Below are 23,938 nucleotides of genomic sequence, written 5' to 3' on the forward strand. Positions count from 1 at the left end.
TGAAGGCCAAATAGCAGAATGTTTTCTGGTGATTTTGTTTGTTTGTTTTGTTTTGTTCTGTTTTATCATGGAGTGAGGGAAGCTGGGTATATATGTTGTTCATCCGCATTCGGTTAACCTGGTTCCTGACACAGAGCCTTCTGTTGGGTCTGAGGAGTAGCATCCTAGCTCCCCAGCACCCTTCTTGGGGGCAGAGGGATTTTTTTGGTACTGTTCAGGGCTGGGTCAAGTAGTGGACCCGAGGCTGTGCTGCCTCCAGGGGGGACCACCTGTCCGGCATGGGCGTAAGGTTGCTCCTAGGCTACATGTCAGGAGAAATTCATTTCCTCCCTATGTCTTTGAACAGCTCATAGTGTCTTGAAACCCATTTCAGTCAGCTCATGCTGCTGTATGACAAAATACCATAGACTGGATGGTGGAAACAACAGAGGCTTATTTCTCGTATCTGGAAGCTAGAAGTCCAAGAGCAAGATGTGAGCAGATTCAGTGCTTGGTGAGGAGAGCCCTCTTTGTGACTTAAGACAACTGGCGTCTTGCTGTGTCCTCACATGGCAAAGACAGAGAGGTCTGGTCTTCCCTTCTTATGAGGGCACTAATCCCATCATGGCGGCTCCATCCTCATGACCTCATCTCAACCTACTTACCCTCCCAAAGGCCTCACCTGCTAAGACCATCACACAGGTGGTTAGGGCGTCAGCATGTGAACTTTGGGAGGATATAAACATCCAGTCTGTAACAAGAGATATTAGACCACATATCTCATATGTCACCGTGTTATCTCTTTGTTTTTACTACTATCTTTTATTAGTAATGGAGTTAATAGAGATGCAGGCAATGGATAGATGAGGAGAGGAAAAGGACAGGGTATGTGCTTTTTGGTAATATGCTCCAATCCCATGTGTACTTGTGTCTTCTTCCTTCTCACTTGATGTAGCTTACCCCTTCTGGAAAGTTTCCCTGGAGGGTGAATGAGCTTTTTTTGCGGGGGTGGGCATGCACCTCTGGAAATTACATATAGAATTGTCAGCGAGTCCTCAGCTTCCAAAAGGAAGAGTGACACCTCTAAGAGGTTAAAAACACTGACATTGGCAGGTCGTTTTAATGTAATTTCACTTAATTTAGAGGTTGACTCGGTTTCTTTAAATTTGTAGTGCTTGGCTTAAGAGACATTGGCAAAGCTTTGACGGTTACAAGTGAATTGTGCTGGGCATTCACCTACCATGCTTTATTCTAGGTCATCACTCCTGAAGAAATTATTCATCCAGATGTGGACGAGCACTCGGTGATGACTTACCTGTCCCAGTTCCCCAAAGCCAAGCTCAAGCCCGGGGCTCCTCTTAAACCCAAACTCAACCCGAAGAAAGCCAGGGCCTATGGCCGAGGTAAGCACTGGTCTTGCTGGGTTTGAGGCTTGTCCTCTGGTCTTAGACATGGTTATGTGGCTTCAGGAGGAAGACTCTTAGCATAAAGAACATATAGGCCTGATCCTTTCAGACACCCCAGGCCTCCTTTATCAGCTGTTTTTTACCCCAAGGTCCATTTGTTGGACCAAACATTGACCAGTGTTTCTGCTTCACATGTGTAGGCTCTAAGAAATGTTGCTGCTTTAACCTGATGGAGAGCGATGAGCTCGTTGCATTGTGATTTTAGTGCAGTAACCCTGGGACGGAGAGAGGACTGTTGTTCCCATTTTTCAGATGAGGAATCAGAGGCCCAATCCACTGGCGGTGGGGGTGCCCAGCCGGGTCAGCACTGTCAGCGATGGGGGTGGAGCAGGAGCCGGGTCATCTGGCTGCTGATTCATTTCTCCTTTGGTCATGCTCGTGCTGCTTCAGATTTCCAGGTGGGGAGGGAGCTGTTGTGACCCCCAGACACTTCCTCGCTGAGACTTCCTGTTTATGATCACCAAGGCAGCTGCAGGGCCGTGCTCTGCTCAGAACGTTATGGTGGGTTGAAGGCATTTTGAGGCATTCGGTGTCCTGGTTGGCACCTGACTTCCAGCACACCAGCTTTTTAAGAACAATCGCATTTCAGCCTAGTGTGGTTTCTGGTAAAGACCAGCACAGTGAGATACAGTTTATTCCCTTTTTTATGGAGAAAGGAAGGAAGGCATTATATTTCTTAATTTTTACAACTATAGTTGAGATAACATTTAGACACACAAAATATCTTTTATATCCTCTGCTAGAATCTACAGTTCTAGCCATTCTAACATAATGGTTTTCTCTAGCCCTTCTTGTTTCGGTTATGTGATGTGAGATTGTTGGATTCTTTGAACATCAGTTGCAGGCTTCGTGACAGTTCACTCAGTACATCAGCAAGCCTCTCCCAAAAATAGGGCATCCTCTTGCGTAACCATAATATTCATGATCACATGTAAGAAACTTAACAATTTCATGTCAACTAATATCCCGTGTATACGAACATTTCCCTATTGTCCTAAAATCATCTTTTATAGATTTTGTTGTTTTATAAACCAAGATCTGATTAAGATTCACTTACTACAGGGGTGTCTGGGTGGCTCCGTGGGTTAAGCGTCCGACTCTTGGTTTCAGCTCAGGTCATGATCTTGTGGTTGTGGAATCAAGCCCCACATTGGGCTGTGCTCAGTGCGGAGTCTGCTTCAGATTCTCTCTCCATCTCATTCTCTCTCTTTCTCTCTCAAATAAATAAAATCTTAAAAAAGAAAAAGATCACTTACTGTATTTGTTGTTTCTTTAGACTCTTCTAATATTTTTTTTAATTTTTTTTTAAAGATTTTATTTTATTTGAGAGAGAGACAGACAGCCAGTGAGAGAGGGAACACAAGCAGGGGGAGTGGGAGAGGAAGAAGCAGGCTCCCAGCAGAAGAGCCTGATGTGGGGCTCGATCCCAGAACACCGGGATCACGCCCTGAGCCGAAGGCAGGCGCTTAATGACTGAGCCACACAGGCACCCCTCTTTAGACTCTTTTAATTTAGAATAATTTTCCTGAAAAAAATATTTCCCTAAAGACTTATTTATTTTTAGAGGGGGTGGGGAGGGGCAGAGGGAGAGGAAGAGAGTCTTAGGCAGGATCCACACTGAGCACGGAGCCCAATGCGGGGCCCAGTCTCACGACCCTGAGATCAAAACCTGAGCCAAAACCAAGAGTCGGATGCTTAACCAACTGCACCACCTAGGTGCTACTCCCCCGCCCCCAGTTTGTTTGTGTTTTTAATAACATTGACTTTCTGAAGAGTTCAGAGCCCTTGTCTTGTAACAGGATATCCCATACACTCATTCCCTTTGAAGATAGCATTTCCCTACTTGGTATCAGCTTAGTCTTAAGGTGACGGAGAACCAAGGCGGTGGTGCTGTTTGTGGTTCTCAATCTTAGTGGTCAGGTTCTTGTCATCTGTCTTTTTAGCATGATTTAGAACAGTGGAGACAGGCTGATAGTTCTGGAAGAAACCCGGTTGCCATTTGAGGTTCCTTTTGGCATCGAGATGGCGTCCGTGTGATCATTTGTACGTGTAGGGCCTGGGGACTTTGTCTGAAGCCCTCCCCAGATGTGCATTCACTCGAAGGCTGGCATGTGCATGCTTGCTTTAAAACTGCTTGCTCTGAGCCATAACCAAAGCTGGTAGCTAGAATAAGGAATCTCGGATTTTTCAAGGTTGTGCTTCCTTCATGGCAAAAAGCTTCAAACAGCCAGGGCGCCTGGGTGCTAAGCATCTGCCTTCGGCTCAGGTCATGAACTTGGGGTCCTGGGATCAAGCCCTGTGTCGGCGGGGGGTAGGGGGAGTCCCTGCTCAGCAGGGAGTCTGCTTCTCCCTCGCCCTCTGCCCCTCCCCCCAACTTGTTCTCTCTCTGTCTCAAATAAATAAATAAAATCCTAAAAAACAACCTTCAAACAGCCAAATAAATCTCTTGTCGACAACATTGGTTGTGGATTGAAGCTAATCAAGGCATGGAATGCTTGTTTGCAGTCACCTTATCACTGGCTGTCCAGCTTCCCCATTGTTAATGTGAAACGGTTTCCTTTCACGATGCTGTTTTCTAGAAAATGACTATTTGCTACAGTTAGGAATGTGGCTAGTCATTGCCATTTCCTTCATCTGCCTTTTTTTTTTTTTAAGATTTTATTTTTGAGTAATCTCTACACCCCAACAGGGGGCCTGAACTCACAACCCCAAGATCAAGAGTCACATGCTCCACTGACTGAGCCAGCCAGGTGCCCCTCGTCTGCCTTTTTTTAAGCGTGTCCTTGTGGAGGAAACACACCATAAAAAAACCAAACCAAACAAAACACACCCGTATATGTATGTATGCATAGGTACCTGTTTTTTTCTTTTCTTTTCTTTCTTTCTTTTTTTTTTTTTTTTTTTTGTTGTTGTTGATTTGGTAAAATATGCGTAACACAACATTCCCTATTTTAACCATTTTAAAATGTACCCTTTAGTGACATTAAGTACATTCACTGTGTTGTAAGGCCATCACCACCATCCATCTCCAGAACGTTTTTATCTTCCCAAACTGAAACTCTAGTCCCATTAAACTATAGAGCCCCCCCATCCCCTGGCAACCAGCATTCTATTTTCTGTCTCTATGAATTTGCCTGTTCTAGGCACTCCATGGAAGTGGAATCATACAATATTTGTACTTTTGCGTGTGGCCTATTTCACTTAGTAGAATGTTTTCAGCGTTCATCCATGTTGTGGCATGTGTCAGAATTTCGTTCCCCTTTAAAGCTGAGTAATATCTCACCCCGCGTATATGCCACATTTTGCTCCTGCGTTCTTCCATCAGCGGACATTTGGATTGCTTCCACCTTTTAGCTCCTGTGAATAATGCTGCTGTGAACACGAGTATGCAAGTATCTGAGTCCCTCCTTTCAGTTTTTTGCGTCTATACCTAGAAGTGAGATGGCTGGATCACACAATAATTCTGTGTCTGTTTCTCTCTCTCTTTTTTTTGAGAGACTGAGCATGAGTGGGGGAGGGCAGTGTTGGTGGGGAGGGGCAGAGGGAGAGAGAGAATCTTAAGCAGGCTCCATGCCCAGCTTGGAGCCCGACACGGGGCTCGATCTCACAACCCTGAGATCATCACCTGAGCCGAAATCAAGAGTTGGACGGTTAACCGACTGAGCCACCCAGGCGCCCCTTTTTTCTTTTGAAGTAGGACCAAGTGCCATTTTAGGCAAGAAGGCCATACGTGAGGCCACATGGGTAGGGCCTTAAGATACTATCTTTGTCCCGTGGTGAACCCGAGGGCAGGGACAGTTTTCTGTCTCTCTTGTGTGGCCACATTGCTACATTTTTGCCAACTGAACCAAAAAACATAGAGAACATCTCATCCTCCACGTTCTAAAAGGTTGAGAGGTTTTTTAAATTTTATCTTTTGGACATTGGCCAGGTTGTAGTTAGCAGCCCGTTGGCACTTGGAGATCCACTCGCTGAGACCCATTCCCTGACAGGATGGAGGGCGGGGGTGAGGGAAACCTACAAGCAGATCTTTGTGGAGGGCTCGCTTGCGGGGTGAGGCGTGTTGAAAGTGTGCATCCATGAGCTAAGCAGAAGCCTTTCCTAAAACCCATGTTGTGTGTGAAGCCTTCATGCAGAGCAAGCCATGAGCACCCTTCATTGTGAGGAGTCCTAGGGAATAGGAACACTGAATATTTGATGGTGTTAAGGAATTTTTGTTAATTCTTTTGACGTGGATATTCTAGAACTATCTCTTAAAGATACATAGTGAATGTTTAGAGATTAAAGATGTAAGGTCCATGGGCACCTGGGTGGCTCATTCGGTTTGAGGGTCTGACTCTTGGTTTCGACTCAGGGCATGATCTCAGGGTCATGAGATTGAGCCCCGCGTCAGGCTCCATGCTCAGCAGGGAGTCTGCTTAGGATTCTTTCTCTCCCTCTGCCCCTCCCCTCACCCTCTAAAATAAATCTTTAAAAAATAAAGATATGAGGTCTAGGATTTGTATAAAAACAATACAGGGGGAGAGGAGAGGTAAGAGTGAAGATGTAAAACAGAACTGGCCGAGAGTTGTGGCGTCGAGGTGATAGGTACCCGGGGCTGCTTCAGTAGATAGCTCTCTGTCTGTATAGGTTTGGAATTCTCCATCATAAATAACTTTTTTTTTAAGATTTAATTTTTTATTAGAGAATGGGAGAGAGAGAGAGAGAGAGAGAGCACGCATGCAGGAGTCGCGGCAGGCAGAGGGACAGAGGGGCAGAGGGAGAGGGAGAAGGAGACTCCCCACTGAGCAGGGAGCCCGACACGGGGCTCCAAATCAGAACCCTGAGATCATGAGCCTGAGCTGAAGGCAGACACTTAACCAACGGAGCCACCCAGCTGCCCCCATAAAAAAACTTTTAAAAAAGGAATACTTGAGGGGCGCCTGGGTGGCTCAGTCGTTAAGCATCTGCCTTCGGCTCAGGGCGTGATCCTGGAGTTCTGGGATCGAGCCCCATGTCAGGCTCTTCCACTGGGAGCCTGCTTCTTCCTCTCCCACTCCTCCTGCTTGTGTTCCCTCTCTCGCTGGCTGTCTCTCTGTCAAATGAATAAATAAAATCTTAAAAAAAAAAAAAAGAGAATACTTGAACTTCTGCTCCCAGGATGATGGAGTAGAAATACTTTTCCAAATTCTTCTGCTGAGTACAACTAAAATTCCTGGGCATTTTATACAAGGTAAACATAAGGAGACTCTGAAAGAGCATAAGACAAACCAGCTACAGATCTCAGGACCCGAGGGCTGACATAGTAATGAATTCCTGGGCTTTCTTTTTGCTTCCTGTGTATCAGACTGGGTGTTGGGAAGCCACCCACCCAAAACACGGAAGGCACAAAGAGACGCCTGCTCTCTCTGGCCAAAGGAACAGGAAAGGGCAGCCTAGCAGGACAGAACACCGTGAGACAATAACGACTCTGCCACAGCCAAGCATCCCAGGAAAAACTGAGGCCTCTCCGCCCCCACTTACCAGTAAGAACCAAGTGGGGAGCCTAGACTCTCACCACAGCCTAGCAATAAGGAGATGTCAGTAGATGATGTCAGTAGCAGTAAGGTGCTCCTACCCCTTCCGGCCACAGGTGGAGGCCTAGTGGGGAGCTGGATCTCCCACCTCCACCTGCTAGTAATGAGGAGCCCCCCTCATTTTGAGTATTGGTGGAGGTTGAACAGGGAACCTGGACGTCTTCCCCCTTTGGCGGTAACGAGGTGTGCACTCTCCCTTCCCCTGCTGGATCAGCATTATAAAATGGCATCTAAAAAAGAACATTTAAATAAAACCCAGGTTTTATGGCATAACATAATACCCAGGTTTCAGTAAAAAAAAAAAAAATCACTCATCATACCAAAACCAAGTAAGAGCTCAAACTGAGTGAAAAAAAGGCAGTCAGTTGATGCCAACACTGAGATGATAGAGATGTTAGAATTATTTGAAAAGATTTAGAGTGGCTGTTGTAAAAAGGCTTCAACAAGTGCCTACAAATCTACTTCAAACAAATGAAAAAATTGAAAAGCTCAGCAAGGAAATAGAAGATAAAAAGGAGCGCTAAATGGAATTTTTAGAACTAAAAATGCACTAACTGAAATAAAAACTCAGTGGATAAGCTCCATAGCAGAATGGAAGGATGAAATAGATAACCTGAGTGGCCCTGTAACCATTAAGGAAATCAAATTTATAATTTAAAAGCCCTTGGAAAAGAAACCTCCAGGCAGACGGTTTTACTGGAGAATTTTAGCAAACATTTAGAGAAGAATTAACACCAATTCTACACAATCTCTTCCAGAAAATATGAGGAGGGAACACTTTCCAATTGATTTTATTTTTTTCCAATTCATTTTATGAAGCTGGTGTTGCTCTAATAACAAAATCAGACAAAGGTGATACCAAAAAAGAAAGCTACAGATAAAAATCCCTTGTGAATATAGATATAAAAGTATAGGGGTGCCTGGCTGGCTCAGTCAGAGCATGCGACTCTTGATCTCGGGGTTATAAGTTGGAGCCCCATATTGGGTATAGAGATTACTTAAAAATAAAATTAAAAAAAAAAAAAAAGCATACAACAGAATAGTAGCACATAGAATTCAGCAATATATGAAAATAATCATTCATCATGACCAAGCAGAGTTTATTCCGGGAATACAAGGCTGGCACCCTATTAGAAAATCAATGAAGCACAGCTTTTTTTTTTTTTAATGTTTTTTTATTATATTATGTTAGTCACCATACAGTACATCCCTGGTTTTTGATGTAAACTTCGATGATTCATTAGTTGCGTATAACACCCAGTGCACCATGCAATATGTGCCCTCCTTACTACCCATCACCGGTCTATCCTGTCCCCCACCCCCCTCGAAGCCCTCAGTTGAAGAAAAAGAAAAAGAGAGAAAGAAGAAGAAAAAAAAAAGGAAAAAAAAAGAAGAAGAAGAAAAAAAAAAAGAAAATCAATGAAGACAATCTACTACCTTAACAGGCTAAAGAAGGAAAATCACATGATCACATCAATTGATACAGAAAAAGCATTTGACCAAATTCAGCAGGCATCCATGATAAGAACTCAGAAAAAGGGGACTAGAGAGGAACTTCTTCACTTTGATACAGAGGAGCTATATCAACAAAGTCAACACCTACCATTATAATTAATGGTGAAAGACTGAGTGTGCCCCCCTAAGAGTGGGAATAAGACAGGGAAGTCCACGCTCACCACCATTTTATTCAACATCATGATGCAGGTTTTAGCGAGTACAGTCAGGCAAGGGAAGGAAATAAAAGATACACATACTGGAAAGTAAGAAATAAAGCTGTCCCTATTTGTAGATGACTTGATTGTCTGTGTAGGAATTCCGGAAGAATCTACAACAAAAGAAGACAAAATACAAAAAAGCCCCAAAACTCTCCTTGAATAAGTGAATTCAGCAAGGTCTCAGGATATAAGATCAGCATACAGAAATCAGTTGTACTTCTGTATGCTGGAATGTATGTCATATAGGTTTACCACAGTGAACGTGAGGACATCAAAATTAAGAATACCATACCATTTACAGTCACTCCAAAAACTGAGAAATAGGTGTAAATGTAATAAAACGTGTGTACGATTTTTATGCTGAAAACTACAAAAAACATTAACGAGAAGAATTAACACCAATCAACGAAAAGACCTACATAAATGGAGAGACGTACTGTTTTTGTGGATTGAAAAAGTCAAAGAGTAAAAATATCAGTTCTCCCCAAATTGTCACATAGGTTTAGCATGGTTTCTATCAAAATTCCAGCAAGATTCTTTGCAGATAGAGAAAAGATTATTGTGTAAAGCATATGTGGCAAGGCAAAGGAACTACAGTAGGGAAAGTGATTGTGAAAAAGAAGAAAAATGTGGGAGGAGTCAATGTACCTGATTTCAGTTCTCATCAAGGTACAGAAATCAAGATCATATGATAACTGGTGGAAGAATAGACCCATGGATCAACGGAACAGAATCTGGAACCCAGAAAGAGATTTTCACAACTATGCAAACTGATTATTGACAGAAGTGCAAAAGCAGTTCAGTGGGGAAAGAGAGCCTTTTCCATGCATGGTTCCAGAGCAATTGGGCATCCATAAGCCAAAAAAAAAAAAAAAAAAAAAAAAAAAGAACCTCAGCCTAAGTTTCACACCTTATAGAAAAACTAACTCGAAGTGGACCATATCTGACTATAAAACTTCCAGAAAATCAACAACATAGAAGGGAATCTTTGGGATCTAGGACTAGACCAAGAGTTCTTGGATTTGACACCAAAAGCATGATCCCTAAAAGGAAAAATACAGTAAGTTGGACTTCATCAAAATTAAGAACATAAAAAATTTCATGAAGCATGGTCTGTGTCTCGAAGTCTTGGCCTGGCACAGGAGGATTGGACCGTGCTGTCGAGGGCTTTCTCACAGTGAAGGCACACTCCGGATCACTCTGCTCTCCCGCAAGACAAGTGCCCTTAGCCTCCACTCTGCAGGCCACCTGGACACCACCTCAAACAGAACTCAAAATCCTACTGAGACAATGGTTGAATTTTACTCTCAAAAACTTTTTATAAAGCAATTTAAAACTCTTTGCACGTAAGAGGACGAAAAGACAAGCCTAAGTCTGGGAGAAAATATTTGAGAGCCACATACCCAACAAAGAACTAGTATCTAGAATATGTAAGGAATGCTCAAAACTCAGTAGGTAAAAAAATCGAGTTAGAAGATGGGCAAAAGATGTGAACAGGCATTTCCCGGAAGAGGGTATACAAATGGCGAAGAAGCATATGAAAGCATATGGTCGGTGTTACTGGCCATAAGAGAAATGCAAATTAAAATCACTATGCATCTATCAGAATGGCTAACATAGAAAGTAGTGATAATACCAAATGCTAGCAAAGATGCAGAGAAAGCAGATCCAGATCATTCGTCCATTGCTGGTGGGAATGCAGCCGCTTGAGAACACAGTTGGGCAGTTTGTTTAAAAGAACTAAAGGTGCAACTACCTTGCAACCCAGCAGTTGCACTCTTTGGCATTTATCCCAGAGGAATGAAATCTTATGTTCATACACAGCCCTGTACACGAATGTTTATAGCAGCTTTATCAGTAATAGACAACTGGAAACAATCCAGATGTCCTTCAGTGGGTGAATGGTTAAACACGTGGTGGTACATTCATATCGTGGAATATGCAATAAAAGAACAACTGTTGATAGAGGCACCAACCTGGATGAATCTACAAAAGATCATGGTTGGTGGAAAAAGCCAACCTGAAAAGGTTGCATAATGTGGGAGTCCATTCATATAACGTTGTAGAAGTGATAAAATCATAGAGATAGAGAACAGATTAGGGGTTGTTGGGGTAAGGAGAGGGTAGGGTGGGGAGGGAGTGTGTATGGCTATAAAAGGGCAACATGAGGGATCCCCGTGGGGATGGAAATGTTCTAGATCTGACTGTGTCAAGCCTAGGATCCTTGTGATACGCTACTAGGGTTTTGTACCGTGTAACCATTTGCGGAACTGGAGAAAAGGTATTATTTCTTTCACCTCCATGCAAATCACTCAAATTAATTTGCTCAATCATCTTGAAATAAATAGTTTAATTAAAAAATATTGATCGAATGACATTTTTAAGCATTTCAAGTAATGCAAAATGGTCTTTAATGAAAAATGAACTGCTCTCCCACACCTCATTCCTCCTTCCTCCATGTTATCTCCCTCAGGGCAAACCCCACTCGTAGTTACTGTATTGTTTTTCATGGTTGTATAGACTTCTGACTGAATTGCTCTGAATATTTCAGATTCAGATATCACTTAAATAGCAAAGACAGGGGTTCCTGGGTGGCTCAGTCAGTTAAGCATCTGACTCTTGATCTCAGGTCTTGGTCTCAGGGTCGTGAGTTCAAGACCTGCATTGGGCTCCATACTGGGCATGGAGCCTACTTAAATAGTAAAATAAAATTAAACTTAAAATAAAATAAAATAACAAGGACAAATTTAGGGTTTTTGACCTGTTTGATAATCCTCGTCACAGGCGTCCCTGTCTCCCACATGGCAGCTGCAGGGCTGGGTCCCATCTCTCAGTTCCCTGAAGGAAACATGGTGGGTGATGAATGGTCTATGTCAAAGCCCCACCCCGCTTGTAATGTGCCTGTGTAAACCTGACAGGAATCGAGCCTACAGGAAACATGGTGAAACAGCCGGCCAAGTTCACTGTGGACACCATCAGTGCTGGGCAAGGAGACGTGATGGTGTTCGTTGAGGACCCAGAAGGGAACAAAGAGGAGGTAGGTTGGAAGATGCTCCATTCCACGGAACTTTTGGGGCTTGTAAGAGGCCCAGGGACCGTGCTTTCCACTTTCCTCATTAAAGCTCACAACAAAAATTGGTTTTTACCAAAAGAATCCTGAGGCTTAGAGCAGTCAAAGTAGTTGCCCAAGGGCTGTGCCTTGTAAGGTAATAGAAATTGATACCCAAGGACACAGTGGGTTTTTTTTTTTTTTTTCGTTTTTTTGTTTTCTTATAATGTTTAACAAAACAAAGGATACTTTGGATTTAGCAAAGGCCTTGTGAATTGAGGTTTTAGATGCTCATGCCCAAAATAACAATAACAAAACTGATGCTTTACTGTCTTTCCAGGCTGACTATCCTTGGTTCCTCCCTCAAGGCCATCCCTTCTACTTACTTTCTTAAGACTCAATGTTATTCCTAGTGCTTAGCACCATCTGAAATTCTAAGTTTACTGGCATATGGTCTGTGTCTCCCCCTGGGGCAGGGATTATACCTGTTTTGTTTTCTTTTTGGTACCTGACACTGGGCTTGGCATTTCATAAGCTCTTAATAATTACTGAGCCACCAAAGGTTGAAGTGACTTGCTTTATGGTCCCTCTCGTCTACTGAGTTCCAGCCCTGGGACAATGGGGAGTTATGACTTGGTTATACAGTCGGGCCACATGACTCTGTTTCTGTGACTTTCGGCTGCCGCTTTCCTGGGACATCCTTCAGCCGTGGTGGGGCGGGACATAGCCAGGACAGGTTCCTGACCTGGCAACTCACCACGGGGCCTTGGCTGGCACGGCATACTTTTACTGACACCCAGCACCTTCTCTAACTATTGCTCATTTTCTGTCGTAGGCACAGGTGACCCCCGACAGCGACAAGAACAAGACATACTCTGTGGAGTATCTGCCCAAGGTCACCGGGTTGCACAAAGTAAGATGAGATGTCATGGCTGTTGCTTGGACTGCTCTTCGGGGCTTGTGTCAGTATGTGTGTAAGAGGATATCTTAGGAAGGTTGAATTCTACTCAGTTCTTTGCAATATAAGATTGTTTTTAACTCCGTCTGGGTAACAAATGGTTATAGCTACACATCTGGGGTATAGATGCTAAGCTGTGGGTTGTCTTCAATACTTTCTTGATATTCCCCTTTGGGGTGTTCTGGAGAGTCTATCCGTATTGAAGCCTGAGTGTGGAGAGGGCCAGTTGAATATAGTTGAGGCCAATGGCCCAGTCACACACCTGGAGAAATGGTGGGGGTCTAGCCCCCAGGCCCTTTGTCTCGGCAACATCTTGAGTTCTGTTTGAGTGGGTGTCTAGTTGGCCTATAGGACAGGGGTCCAGGGAGTCTTGCAACAGAGTAGAGTGATCCAGGAGTGTCCCTTTCCTTAAAAGAAAGCCTGCAGCAGCACACACAGGTCAATCCCTGTGTACCATGCCAATATTTTGAGACACAGACTGTACTTACTATCTTGGCCTTTAGTGAATTCACCTGGAATCATGGCTATTGATTTTTCTTAAACCCTGAGGACATCAGGAATTTGGAAAAAAAAAATCAACTTGAAGGGAACATTTATGATATAATTAATTTATTCGATTCATATGAAATCCAACTCCATACCCCTTAAAATTTAAAAGATGAGGACTGACTCAGATTTTAGATAAAAATCTATACTGTATCTCACATGAATGATCTTGGTCCCTTGAAAAACATTTTGACTCTAGGTTTGAAATCCTGGAACTATGCTTTGTACTCTGGGGGGACAGTGGCCCCTTCTGCAGCTGCCTTCAAGGGTCCAATGTCTACAGATTCAAGTAGAAAGAAGTATTGGTTCGCCTCCTATTCTAGAGGCCACACTTACCTGATGTAAGCATTTTCAGTTCGCTAAAGGCATAATGTCCCAGACCCAGCCATGTGGTGGATGGAGCCAGGTGGGAGTCCTACTCAGGCCACTTAACCAGAGCTCCTGGTTCCAGCCACCTTTGTGTGGACAGTTAAGAGGATGGAAGAGAAGATTGTCAATGCATGTGGCTTGAGATGGGGTCTCCCTGGGCAGGGAGAAGTGATTATATCACATCTATCTGTCACTCGTAGGTTACAGTCCTCTTTGCAGGACAGCACATCTCCAAGAGCCCATTTGAAGTGAATGTCGACAAGGCGCAGGGAGATGCCAGTAAAGTCAGCGCGAAAGGCCCAGGCGTGGAAGCTGCCGGCAACATCGCCAATAAGCCCACCTACTTCGACATCTACACAGCAGGTGTTGTGGGTCAGGCTTTCTTCCGGAGCCTGAGATAATCCTCCGGGACCCCAGGCTTGGGATGCTTGACCTTTTGTCTTTTAAATCAAACCACTGCCAACAAAAGTACCCTTTTTCAAGTGTGTTGGTTATATTTATAGATTTTTCAAAACCAGCTTTTCTTTTCTTTCTCTTTTTCTTTTTTTAAAGATTTTATTTATTTGACACAGAGAGAGAGCACAAGCAGGGGGAGCAGCAGGCAGAGGGAGAGGGAGAAGCAGGCTTCCTGTTGAGCAGAGTCTGATGTGGGGCTCGGTCCCAGGACCCTGGATCATGACCTGAGCCAAATGCAGACACCTCTAACTGACTGAGCCACCCAAGCGCCCCCCCCAAACCAGCTTTTCTTTAAGATCTTACACTCAAGCTTGACTTTGATTATTAATAGTCAATCAGTTTATGTACACATTTCTGCCTTGGCTAAATAACTGTTTCAAAGAAAGTAAGTTTTAAAAATCATCTACTAGGGGCACCTGGGTGGCTCAGTTGGTTAAGCGTCTGCCTTTGGCTCAGATCATGATCCCGGGATCCTGGATCAAGCCCTACATTGGGCTCCCTGCTCAGTGGGGAGTCTGCTTCTCCCTCTCCCTTGGCCCCTCCCCCCCCACTTGTGCGTGCTCTCTCTCTCTCTCTCTGTCTCTCATAAATAAATGAAATTAAAAAAAAAAAAAAGAATCTCTACTAGACCAAATTCTATGCGAGGTCCGGGGTGGGGGGAGGAATGATAAGACACAATTAAAAAAATTTTTTTTATGATACAGTTCTTGAAATGTCACCTTTCTTTTCAATGTAGAAAAATTTAAAAATAGAGAATGGGAGAAAAAGGAAAGTTTATGAGCCTCCGCCCCTAACCAGAAAACAGTTGTCAGCATCTTGGTGTGCACCTTCTGAGCGCCTGTCTCCTTCCGTCTGCATTTTGCACCTGCGCTGATCGCAGCAAGTGTTCTGAGAAGGTGACCTGGGCTCCTGGAACGCTTGCTCTCTTCCAGGTGCTGGTGTGGGTGACATTGGTGTTGAGGTGCAGGATCCCCAGGGGAAGAACACTGTGGAATTGCTGGTGGAAGATAAAGGAAACCAGGTGTATCGATGTGTGTACAAACCAGTGCAGCCCGGCCCCCATGTGGTCAAGGTCTCCTTCGCAGGGGACACCATTCCCAAGAGTCCCTTCGTCGTGCAGGTCGGGGAAGGTGAGTGCTGGGGTGGCCAGCTATACCTGCTTCTGGCCTTGAGGCTGACTGTGTGCACAGCTGGGCTCTGAGGCCAGGAGAAGAGTGGGGGCCATGCTGGACTCACGCCTGTCCCCTTCCTGCCAGGGCCCCTTCGGTGGGAAGTGGCTTGCCTTGTCCTCAAGATATTAATACTAACATCTTCCTGTGAGCTGAGCAATGACCTAAGTACTTCACTTATATTAACTCATTGAATCCTCCCCAAAACACTCATACAGGAGAGTTGTCCTGAGAGATGCAGGACTGAGGCCATTTGGGCTGTTGGTGCCTGTGGCTGAGGTTAGCGTCTGTGGCACTGCCCCGTGACCCCCACTGCTTGGCCTTTACTGGCTGCCATGCACTCAGCACCACTGCATCTAATCATTACACCAGCCAGCGTGTTCCACGCACTAGTGTTGATCTCCAGTTTGCAGGTGGAGACACCGAGGCTTAGACGACATTAAGGTATCAGTACAGACTAGGCATCCGTAGAAGGAGAACCCAGGTCTCTGTTGACCCCTTGACCCTGCTGCTAAACCCCTTCTGCAGTGAGATCATGCATTTTTCTCTAACGTTAGACTCCTTTTCCTTCTGACTTGGTTGTTCTTTTTGTTTTGTTTTCCAACTCTGCTGCCTTTTCTAACCAATACTTGCCTTTCCCTGTTCTGTCCTCTGCCTCTGCGTCTGTAGAGCTGGCTTCCTCTTCTGAATCCTGCCTCTGGGTCAGCCTGGACCCTGAAGCTGTTGGCTTCCTAACTGAGAGCACTGGGCCAAAGGCATCTCACTGGGTAAGGGCTGGTTGAGTGGGATTTCCATGCCAGTTCTTGTGCTTCTCGCACACTTCAGCTGGGCCCGTGCTGTTGGTGACCTCAGGACATGACAGTATGGACGTCAGCACACTTGTCCAGCTGGACCCCAAACCCACTCTCTAATTACATTGAAACCTGTCTAAAACATCTCAAAATGATGGAGAATCTGGTGGTTTTCTTTAGCCCCATTTAGTGTTTATATGAACTGAGCAGTTACCCTTTTGATGTTGAGACTATTACCGATGTTCAGAATTTCCATGAGTGTTCGGTTGTTTTTTTTAAGGCACATTAAAACCCTCCGCGGGAAGTCCTGTCATCCTGTTGTGACTTATTTCTGGTATGACCAACTTTTCTCCTTTTGACAAAGAAAAAAAAATAAAACCAACATATTCATAAACAAAACTCTCTTTGACCTAATGCAAGAAAGCATTTTTAACAGCTTTCCTGTTCTAATACTGTTCTCTGACTTCCTCTCACTCGTGGACGATGCTTTTCATCTCTGGCGTGTCCATCCATCACTTGTACTATTTAGAATTTAATTGATAGGGGTTTTCTTTTGACGTACTTCCGCTACTTAACTGATTTTATATTAAAAAGAATCATCCCACTTTCACAATGGGAAACCAATGTCACTTGCCATAAAATGTGGCCATAAACTAATGTTCATCCATGAACCACCTAAATCCTCTCTAACTGTTAGACGGTGGGCATGTCTTTTCCAGAAGCAGTTGTCTGCCAAATAGCCAGCTGAGGACATCGCCGGGAGGAGGGACCAGGGGAGGCATTATCTTCTTTCTGTGGAGTAAAGAGTTTCATCCTCAGGAGTCTGTGATCCCGCTCCTGGCATAGAGAACTGTCAAATGTGCAGCGTTAGATTTGGAAAGGAAAAGCTACTTAGTAAACATGACATTTTACCCACTGCTCTCTCATTTCTATACTTAAAAAGGTTCCCTGTGTTGGCAAAGAATCCCTAGGGTACAAGGATGCATTTGATCAACCTTCAAATGACCCCCATGGAATGGTAGTTTTGTGGACCTCTCATGTGGACCTAAGAAATTACTAGAAGCTACTTTGGTCCTTAAGTTTTAGACTTCTGACTTTAGGTTTTTAAACTAGATCCGGAAGTCAAATGGAGAGTGGTGTTTATTGCTAATTGTTGCATTTGTAGCCACCCACATTCCGATTACCTGCTGACAGCGCTAAAATGTTTGTCTGCCTTGGCCGAGGTGGGGTTGAACTGGTTTCTTTTTGAGCTATCCTCTGGCTTTTCATGTGGAAGACGATCACATTTCAACTTTTAGAAATGGCCGATCCAAAGTTTGGAACATGGTCAGATGTTTTCAAGTGCCGTATTTTCCAAATAGACTTGAAAAAGTTCGGTCTTCCCAATTACTGGGCCCTTGAGTGTGGCAATGAGATTTAACTCTCCTTTACCACTGAGAGGATAAACGCCAGGATTCAGCGGGTTCCAGGAGCACAGGGAATGCAGGCTGTGCTTCGCCTTCTTTCTTTGCCAAAGTAACCCCCCCTTCCGCCCCCACCCCGGTCTCTCTGCGGTGTGGCTGGACAAAGTTATGTTGTGTCCTTATTTGCTAGCCTGGTGTGCTCCCTGAGCAGGACCCCTGGCCTCGGGCAGCTGCTGCAGACTCTCTGTGCAGAGCAAACATTTTCTTGGCGGGTGGCTCGAAGTTACCTTGGCTTGCTCAGCTCTAACGAATGAAAGGTTGAATTGATGTCAAAACTGTGTTTGCAGCCTGTAGTCCAAATGCCTGCCGGGCCAGTGGCCGAGGCTTGCAGCCCAAAGGCATCCGCATCCGGGAGACTGCAGACTTCAAGGTTGATACCAAATCAGCTGGAAGTGGGGAACTCGGTGTCACCGTGAAGGGTCCTAGTAAGTGTTCCTTTGTTTCCCCCTCTCAGCTGTGACTTGGGCCGGCTTTGCAGCCATGGCGTATGGATTTCATCCCACAGCCAGTTTTGATCGATTCCAGAGAGAGCTGTGTCAAAGAGTTGAGGCTATCTGGGCTCCGTGGGGAAGGAGGCAGTGATCGATTAGTTACGTCTGCCCTGGGTGCAGTGGGACCAGTGGTGGCTTGACAGCCTCCCATATTAATGCTTCTGGGAATAGAAAAAGCAGTGATGTAATGGAGTTTGGGAAGTGCTATCCTTGGAATGACAACCTGAAGTGGCTTATTTTTTATTTGAGGAAACATGGGCTTGAGAGGAAGGGTCTTGCCCCAGGTCACACAGCTCGTAAGCATCTGAGCTGGAATTCAAGCACAGTCTGCAAAGCCAGTAATTTTCCCACTACAGGTTACATTTTATAGACTATGAAATTATGCCAAGTACCTAATTACTATGATCAGTGCTTATAGAAGGAAAATAAAATTCCCTAAGATTAAGTTTTCTTTGTAGATAAATGCTGTTCGTGGAGGGGTGGGTTGCACTCTGCAACTCCTTCTTCCCTTTTCGGGAAAGGAGGCCGCAGACGTGAGGATGAGTGTCTGCTCTGTCCGTGTTTGCCCCAGCCACGGAGCAGCAGTACTGCGTTACTGGCTGCAGGCATAGCAGCCCTCAGTGGGCTCGTGCCTCCTGGGAATGTGTGTGGCCTCTGCGTTGCTCCCCCGCTCTGTATCCCCAACAGGCTGAGTGGGAGTGCGCTGAGCTCCAGAAAGTTAATATTTGATCTCAGAGCACCAAGCTGTGGGGAAGGCTGTGTTCAAAGGGTGGCCAAGGTTCTAGACTGCCCAGACCTGGAGCCAGGCTGCTCAAGGGCTGCCCTCCCTGCTGGCTTGTTGCTACAGGAGTCAAGGAGGCTTTTTTTTTTTTTTTTTCCTGACCTTGGATTCTCGCTTGACTAAGTGGCTTTCCCAGCCAGACCTCAGGGCTCCACATAAAACAAGTTCCTACCTGATGGCTTGGTGTGGAGTTGGTGGAACAGCACCTGAAACCTGTCCTCTTATAGATAGCACGTGGGAGTTTCTCACGTGTGCTGTCCAGCTCTATAAAAGATGTGCCAGGACAGTACGCTGAAACCCATGCCAGATACTCGTAAGGGCTCCGTCCCTCCTCCGGCTGTGAGAGGCTAAGACAGCTAGCTATGATCGTTAACAAAAATTAAGATACGACTCGATTTGTCTTTACACAGACCCAGGAGGTCGAGGACCTCTTGGCCCCCACCTCTATATAAGGCTCTCAGAGAGTCTTCGAAAGCCAGTGAGCTGGGAAATCTTCCTTTTCCAAAACCACCCTTTAACGCAGAGATGGGTCTATTTTTAGGCTTGGATTAATCTCCCAGGTTTTGAGGGTGTCACATTCCGAGGCAGCCCACTTGGCTTCCCTGTGCGGCTGATGGCTTATGGCTATTGCTGCCTTTTTGTTCTTGTCTTTTCGATTCTTGTTGTGAGCCTGGAATTGCTTTGGAAAGATGGTGTGCTTTCTTCCCACAGAGGGTCTGGAGGAGCTGGTGAAACAGAAAGGCTTTCTGGATGGAGTCTATGCGTTCGAGTATTACCCCAGCACCCCGGGGAAATACAGCATCGCCATCACATGGGGGGGACACCACATTCCAAAGAGGTGAGTCTCCAGCTGGAGTTGCGTCTTCTCTGGAGACGTGCTCGGCCCAGGGCAGGCTCACGGTAGTGGCTTCCCAGGCTGCAGGAGGGAAAGAGATTGCTTTGTTGAAAACTTTTCTTTTTTTTTTCGGAACAGCACACAGACATTTGGCCTGTTCTCAAAAACAGCAGAAAGTCACTGGGGTTTTGGTTGCCTTGCTTTAAATCAAATGCTGGTGGTTTGGGGCTGGGGGTGGCAGGGAAGCCAGAAGGAGCAGTAATAGAGAGCAAATGGGCTGTGTGTCTATACACCCTTATATAAACTAAGATTCTCTTTCTTTCAATGTGTGCCTCTGTTCAGGAATGCCATGGGGTGAAAGCTGCCATGGTTTACATTAAAATTCTCTACGTGAGAGCAGTCAGGAGCCCAGGGACGCAGTCTACAGCTCTGCCCTGCGGGCATCACAGTTACCCTCCCCTGTTCACGTGTTTCCCAGCTCCCCTGGGGCAGCTTTAAACTCTGAATAGATTCCATTTACCTTGAGAAATAGCTGGATGATAGGGTTCTGAGAATCTAAGCAAACTTTTTTTTTTTTTTTAAGATTTTTTTTTTTTAAAGTTGGGGCACCTGGGTGGCTCAGTTCGTGAAGCATGTGCCTTCGGCTGAGGTCGTGATCCCAAGGTCCTGGGATCGAATTTCACATCAGGCTCCCCGGGGAGCCTACTTCTTCCTCTGCCTCTGCCTCTGCCTCTCTCTCTCTCTCTCTCTCTCTCTCTTTTTCTCTGTTTCTCACGAATAAATGAATAAAATCTTAAAAAAAAAAATAAAAAATAAAAGTAGATTTATTTAAACAATCTCTACACCTAACATGGGGCACAAACTCACCCCCAAGATCAAGAGCTACATGCTGTACCAACTGAGCCAGCCGGGCACCGCCTTGGCTTTTTTTTACTCTCCTACACTAAAGTTAAAGCTCATTCGTTTAAAATAATAATAATAATAATAAAGCTCATTCGTTCATGTGTGAAATAAATAGTTTTCTTCTTACAATATATTTTTTAAGATTTTACTTACTTATTTTAGGGGCGCCTGGGTGGCACAGCGGTTAAGCGCCTGCCTTCGGCTCAGGGCGTGATCCCGGTGTTCCGGGATCGAGCCCCACATCAGGCTCCTCCGCCATGAGCCTGCTTCTTCCTCTCCCACTCCCCCTGCTTGTGTTCCCTCTCTCGCTGGCTGTCTCTATCTCTGTCAAATAAATAAATAAAATCTTTAAAAAAAAAAAAAAAGATTTTACTTACTTATTTTAGAGAGACAGAGCACAAGTGGGAGGGGCGAAGGGGGAAGGAGAGAGAAAATCTCAAGCGGAGTCTACTCTGAGCGTGGAGCCCAGTGTGGGGCTCGATCCCAGGATCCTGAGATCACGACCTGAGCTGAACCAAGAGTTAGACACCCAACCGACCACACCACCCGGGTGCCCCTTGTTCATATACTATACACAGGATATAGGAAAGTAGGCACTCTCTTACCTTCCAGGGCTCACAGCCTGGTGAGCCCTACACTCAAAAGGTGAAGGATCAGAAGGATAGCATGAGGCAGGGTGTCTTGAGTGCTCAGCTAGTGGCCACCTGAGTGCCCCGAGGCAGCCACAGTACGTTATATTGTTGACATAACAATGGCTGTGGGGGCACCTGTGTGGAGGAAGGACTTGGCTGGACGTTGCGACTCTAGGTAAAAGGAGTGGAAAAAATATGTGTAAACAGCTTATGGCTGTATTTAGTCCCTTCTTTGCTCGTCTTTGATGCTTTTTGTTCCTTGTCTTCTAGCCCCTTTGAGGTTCAAGTTGGCCCTGAAGCAGGCATGCAGAAAGTTCGTGCATGGGGCCCTGGCCTCCACAGTGGGATTGTTGGGCGGTCGGCGGACTTCGTGGTTGAGTCTATTGGCTCTGAAGTGGGGTCTCTAGGTAGGTGGAAGCAGCTTCTGGAGGGCTGAGATGACATGAGGCTTGGTCCCAGTGTCAGACTGAGAGGTGGGGCCTCCTCCAAGCCTCATTATCCTTAGCCTTCTGGCCTCCTGACCCCCCAAGTCCAACTCTTGATACCGCTGTGGGATTGCAGTTTTCATTTTCCTCTTGCCCTTCAAGTTGCCCTCTGCCTCTTCATTCATTCGTCTGCTAAACCCCAAGGTAGAGGCCTTCTGTGGATTTTGTGCTTTAAACAGTGCTGGGAACACAGGAGGCACTCAGCAAATATTGTTGACTGATTCTGAGTTTAGAGTTTAGATGATTAAATGAATTTTGCTGAAATTAGAAATTTGGAGAATAAATATTCTTTGGAGCAGAAAAGTATAGTTGAAATACACATCTGATGTATATAGGATCACTTTAGAACAGTGGTCAGCAAACCTGCTCTAATAAGGCCCAGAGAGCAAATATTATTTTAGTCTTGTGGGCCATAGTCTCCTTGCTGCAGCCAGAGAAAGGACCTACGTGAAGGAATGTGGCTATGTCCCAGCAAAGCCTTATGTACGGAAACAGGTAGTGGGTCAGTTTGGCCCAATGGCCACAGTTTGATGACTATCTGTTTTAGGTAGTAAAAATAAGCCAACTGGGAAAAAGAAGAAATCAGCTTTAGTGTTTCCTTCTAGAGAAAGAATTAATGTTTTGGTATGATATTAAACCTTTTGGCATATTCTTCTAAGCTTTTTTTCTATACATGCACATATAAATATTCATCTAAAAATATCTAGGGGTAATCTTTCTATCTTCCTGCCTCAGATAATGGTAGGCTATGTCTTGATTTTCCGTGGCTTCTCTGGAATTCGATTGCATGGTTATGTCTACCGTTAGGCTCTCCAGTTATTTCCACGGTTTTCCTGTAGAAACAGAGCTGAGTACATATACTTTGTATCTAACTGCTTACGCATATCCTTGATTATTTCCTTCAGACGAGAGCCCGGAAGTGGATTTGATGGGGCAAAGGGTGGGCATTGATTTAAGGTTTTGGTTGACCTTCCTTGTTAGATGATGTTTAAAACAAAACAAAACAAAAAACCCCAAAAAGCAGTATACAATCCAACCTTCCACGTCTACTGAAGACTCAGTAGGCTTGGTTTTGTGGGAAAGGGACACAGATTTCAGTCTTCTGGCTGATATTTGCTTTGAGGGAGTGAGCTGGTAGTAGCATAGAATAGGTTCTTTCCACCATGCAACCAGGGGGTCCGTCTCATCCTGTCCCCCAGGCTTTGCCATTGAAGGCCCCTCCCAAGCGAAGATTGAGTATGATGACCAGAATGATGGGTCATGTGATGTCAAGTACTGGCCCAAGGAACCTGGCGAATACGCCGTTCACATCATGTGTGATGACGAAGACATCAAGGACAGCCCATACATGGCCTTCATCCACCCGGCTGCGGGAGACTACAACCCGGATCTGGTGAGTCTGTTTGTCATGTTCTGGGGCTCTCTTCCTGGCTCCTGGCCCTCTCTGTGGTACCCAGCACGTGACCCTAAGCAGCATGCTGAGGGATGGCAGTGAGGAGCCATGTAGAGCTTAGGAAGGACACCGGTCTGAGTTGGAACCCTGATAGTACCACTTCGTACTCTTCTAATGCTGGGCAAGTCACTTACCTCTCTGACTCTGGATTCTTTCTCTTTAAAATGGGAATGATAGCAGTGTCTGCTTCCCAGTGTTTCCGGGATGATTCAAGGAGCTAACGTGCATAAAGACAGCCCTTAGCCCAGTGCTACTCTTCATAAATGAAAGGTGTTTTTTTCCTCCCCAGCTCCCTTCTCTTAAATCGGAGCAGTGTTTCTAAGAGCTTCTGTCACACTCTTAGGAGGCTGATCAGCATCGAGTCGGAGGCAGCCTGGCTGCTAGGAGGAGGCCTCCACACCCCCATTGTGCTGCCCTGGCCCACACGGGCAGCTGTTTATAGGCCGGTGTCGGTCTGGGCCGGTTGCTATTTCTCCTTGGCCAACGGCTGGTCCTTTGTCCTCTGGAAGCTGTAAACCTTTGGAATGTCTGTGGTAAAGGTTCTGAGCCCCCTCAATGTGGGAACACTGAAGCTGGTCATGGCTGGAGAGCTCTGCCCTGGTTATTAGAAGTTGTCTATACCTGCTCAGAATAAGGCAAGGAGCCCCAGGCTAGTTTGGGGCTTGGTTTTCGAGAGTTTTCTTCCTCCTGGGAGGTGAATGATACTGTTCTGAGTTTTTGAGTTACAACCTACTTGAGCGTTTTCCTTCCCTAACCATCCTGTTACGCAGGTACTGTGGAACCAGACACAGCTGGTTCTGTTATCTTGTTCCCTGGTCACTGGTCGTGACATAGGGGTTTCG

At 45.3% G+C, this 23,938-nt stretch overlaps 1 protein-coding gene across 7 annotated transcripts in view; it reads left to right on the forward strand.

Annotated features, from left to right (window-relative positions):
- FLNB (filamin B) overlaps positions 1 to 23,938 on the forward strand; it is a 139,355-nt gene that overhangs the window by 57,777 nt on the left and 57,640 nt on the right. For all 7 annotated transcript variants that reach the window (XM_026501101.4, XM_044384972.3, XM_026501102.4 and 4 more), the window contains exons 4-12: positions 1,235 to 1,382; positions 11,634 to 11,752; positions 12,600 to 12,677; positions 13,838 to 14,000; positions 15,026 to 15,223; positions 17,804 to 17,941; positions 19,500 to 19,626; positions 21,429 to 21,565; positions 22,843 to 23,036. In XM_026501101.4, coding sequence (XP_026356886.1) covers positions 1,235 to 1,382; positions 11,634 to 11,752; positions 12,600 to 12,677; positions 13,838 to 14,000; positions 15,026 to 15,223; positions 17,804 to 17,941; positions 19,500 to 19,626; positions 21,429 to 21,565; positions 22,843 to 23,036 — 1,302 coding nt within the window. The remainder of the gene's footprint in view (positions 1 to 1,234; positions 1,383 to 11,633; positions 11,753 to 12,599; positions 12,678 to 13,837; positions 14,001 to 15,025; positions 15,224 to 17,803; positions 17,942 to 19,499; positions 19,627 to 21,428; positions 21,566 to 22,842; positions 23,037 to 23,938) is intronic.

This window comes from Ursus arctos, unplaced genomic scaffold (assembly GCF_023065955.2).
Source record: "Ursus arctos isolate Adak ecotype North America unplaced genomic scaffold, UrsArc2.0 scaffold_14, whole genome shotgun sequence".
In the NCBI taxonomy this organism is placed as follows: domain Eukaryota; kingdom Metazoa; phylum Chordata; class Mammalia; order Carnivora; family Ursidae; genus Ursus; species Ursus arctos.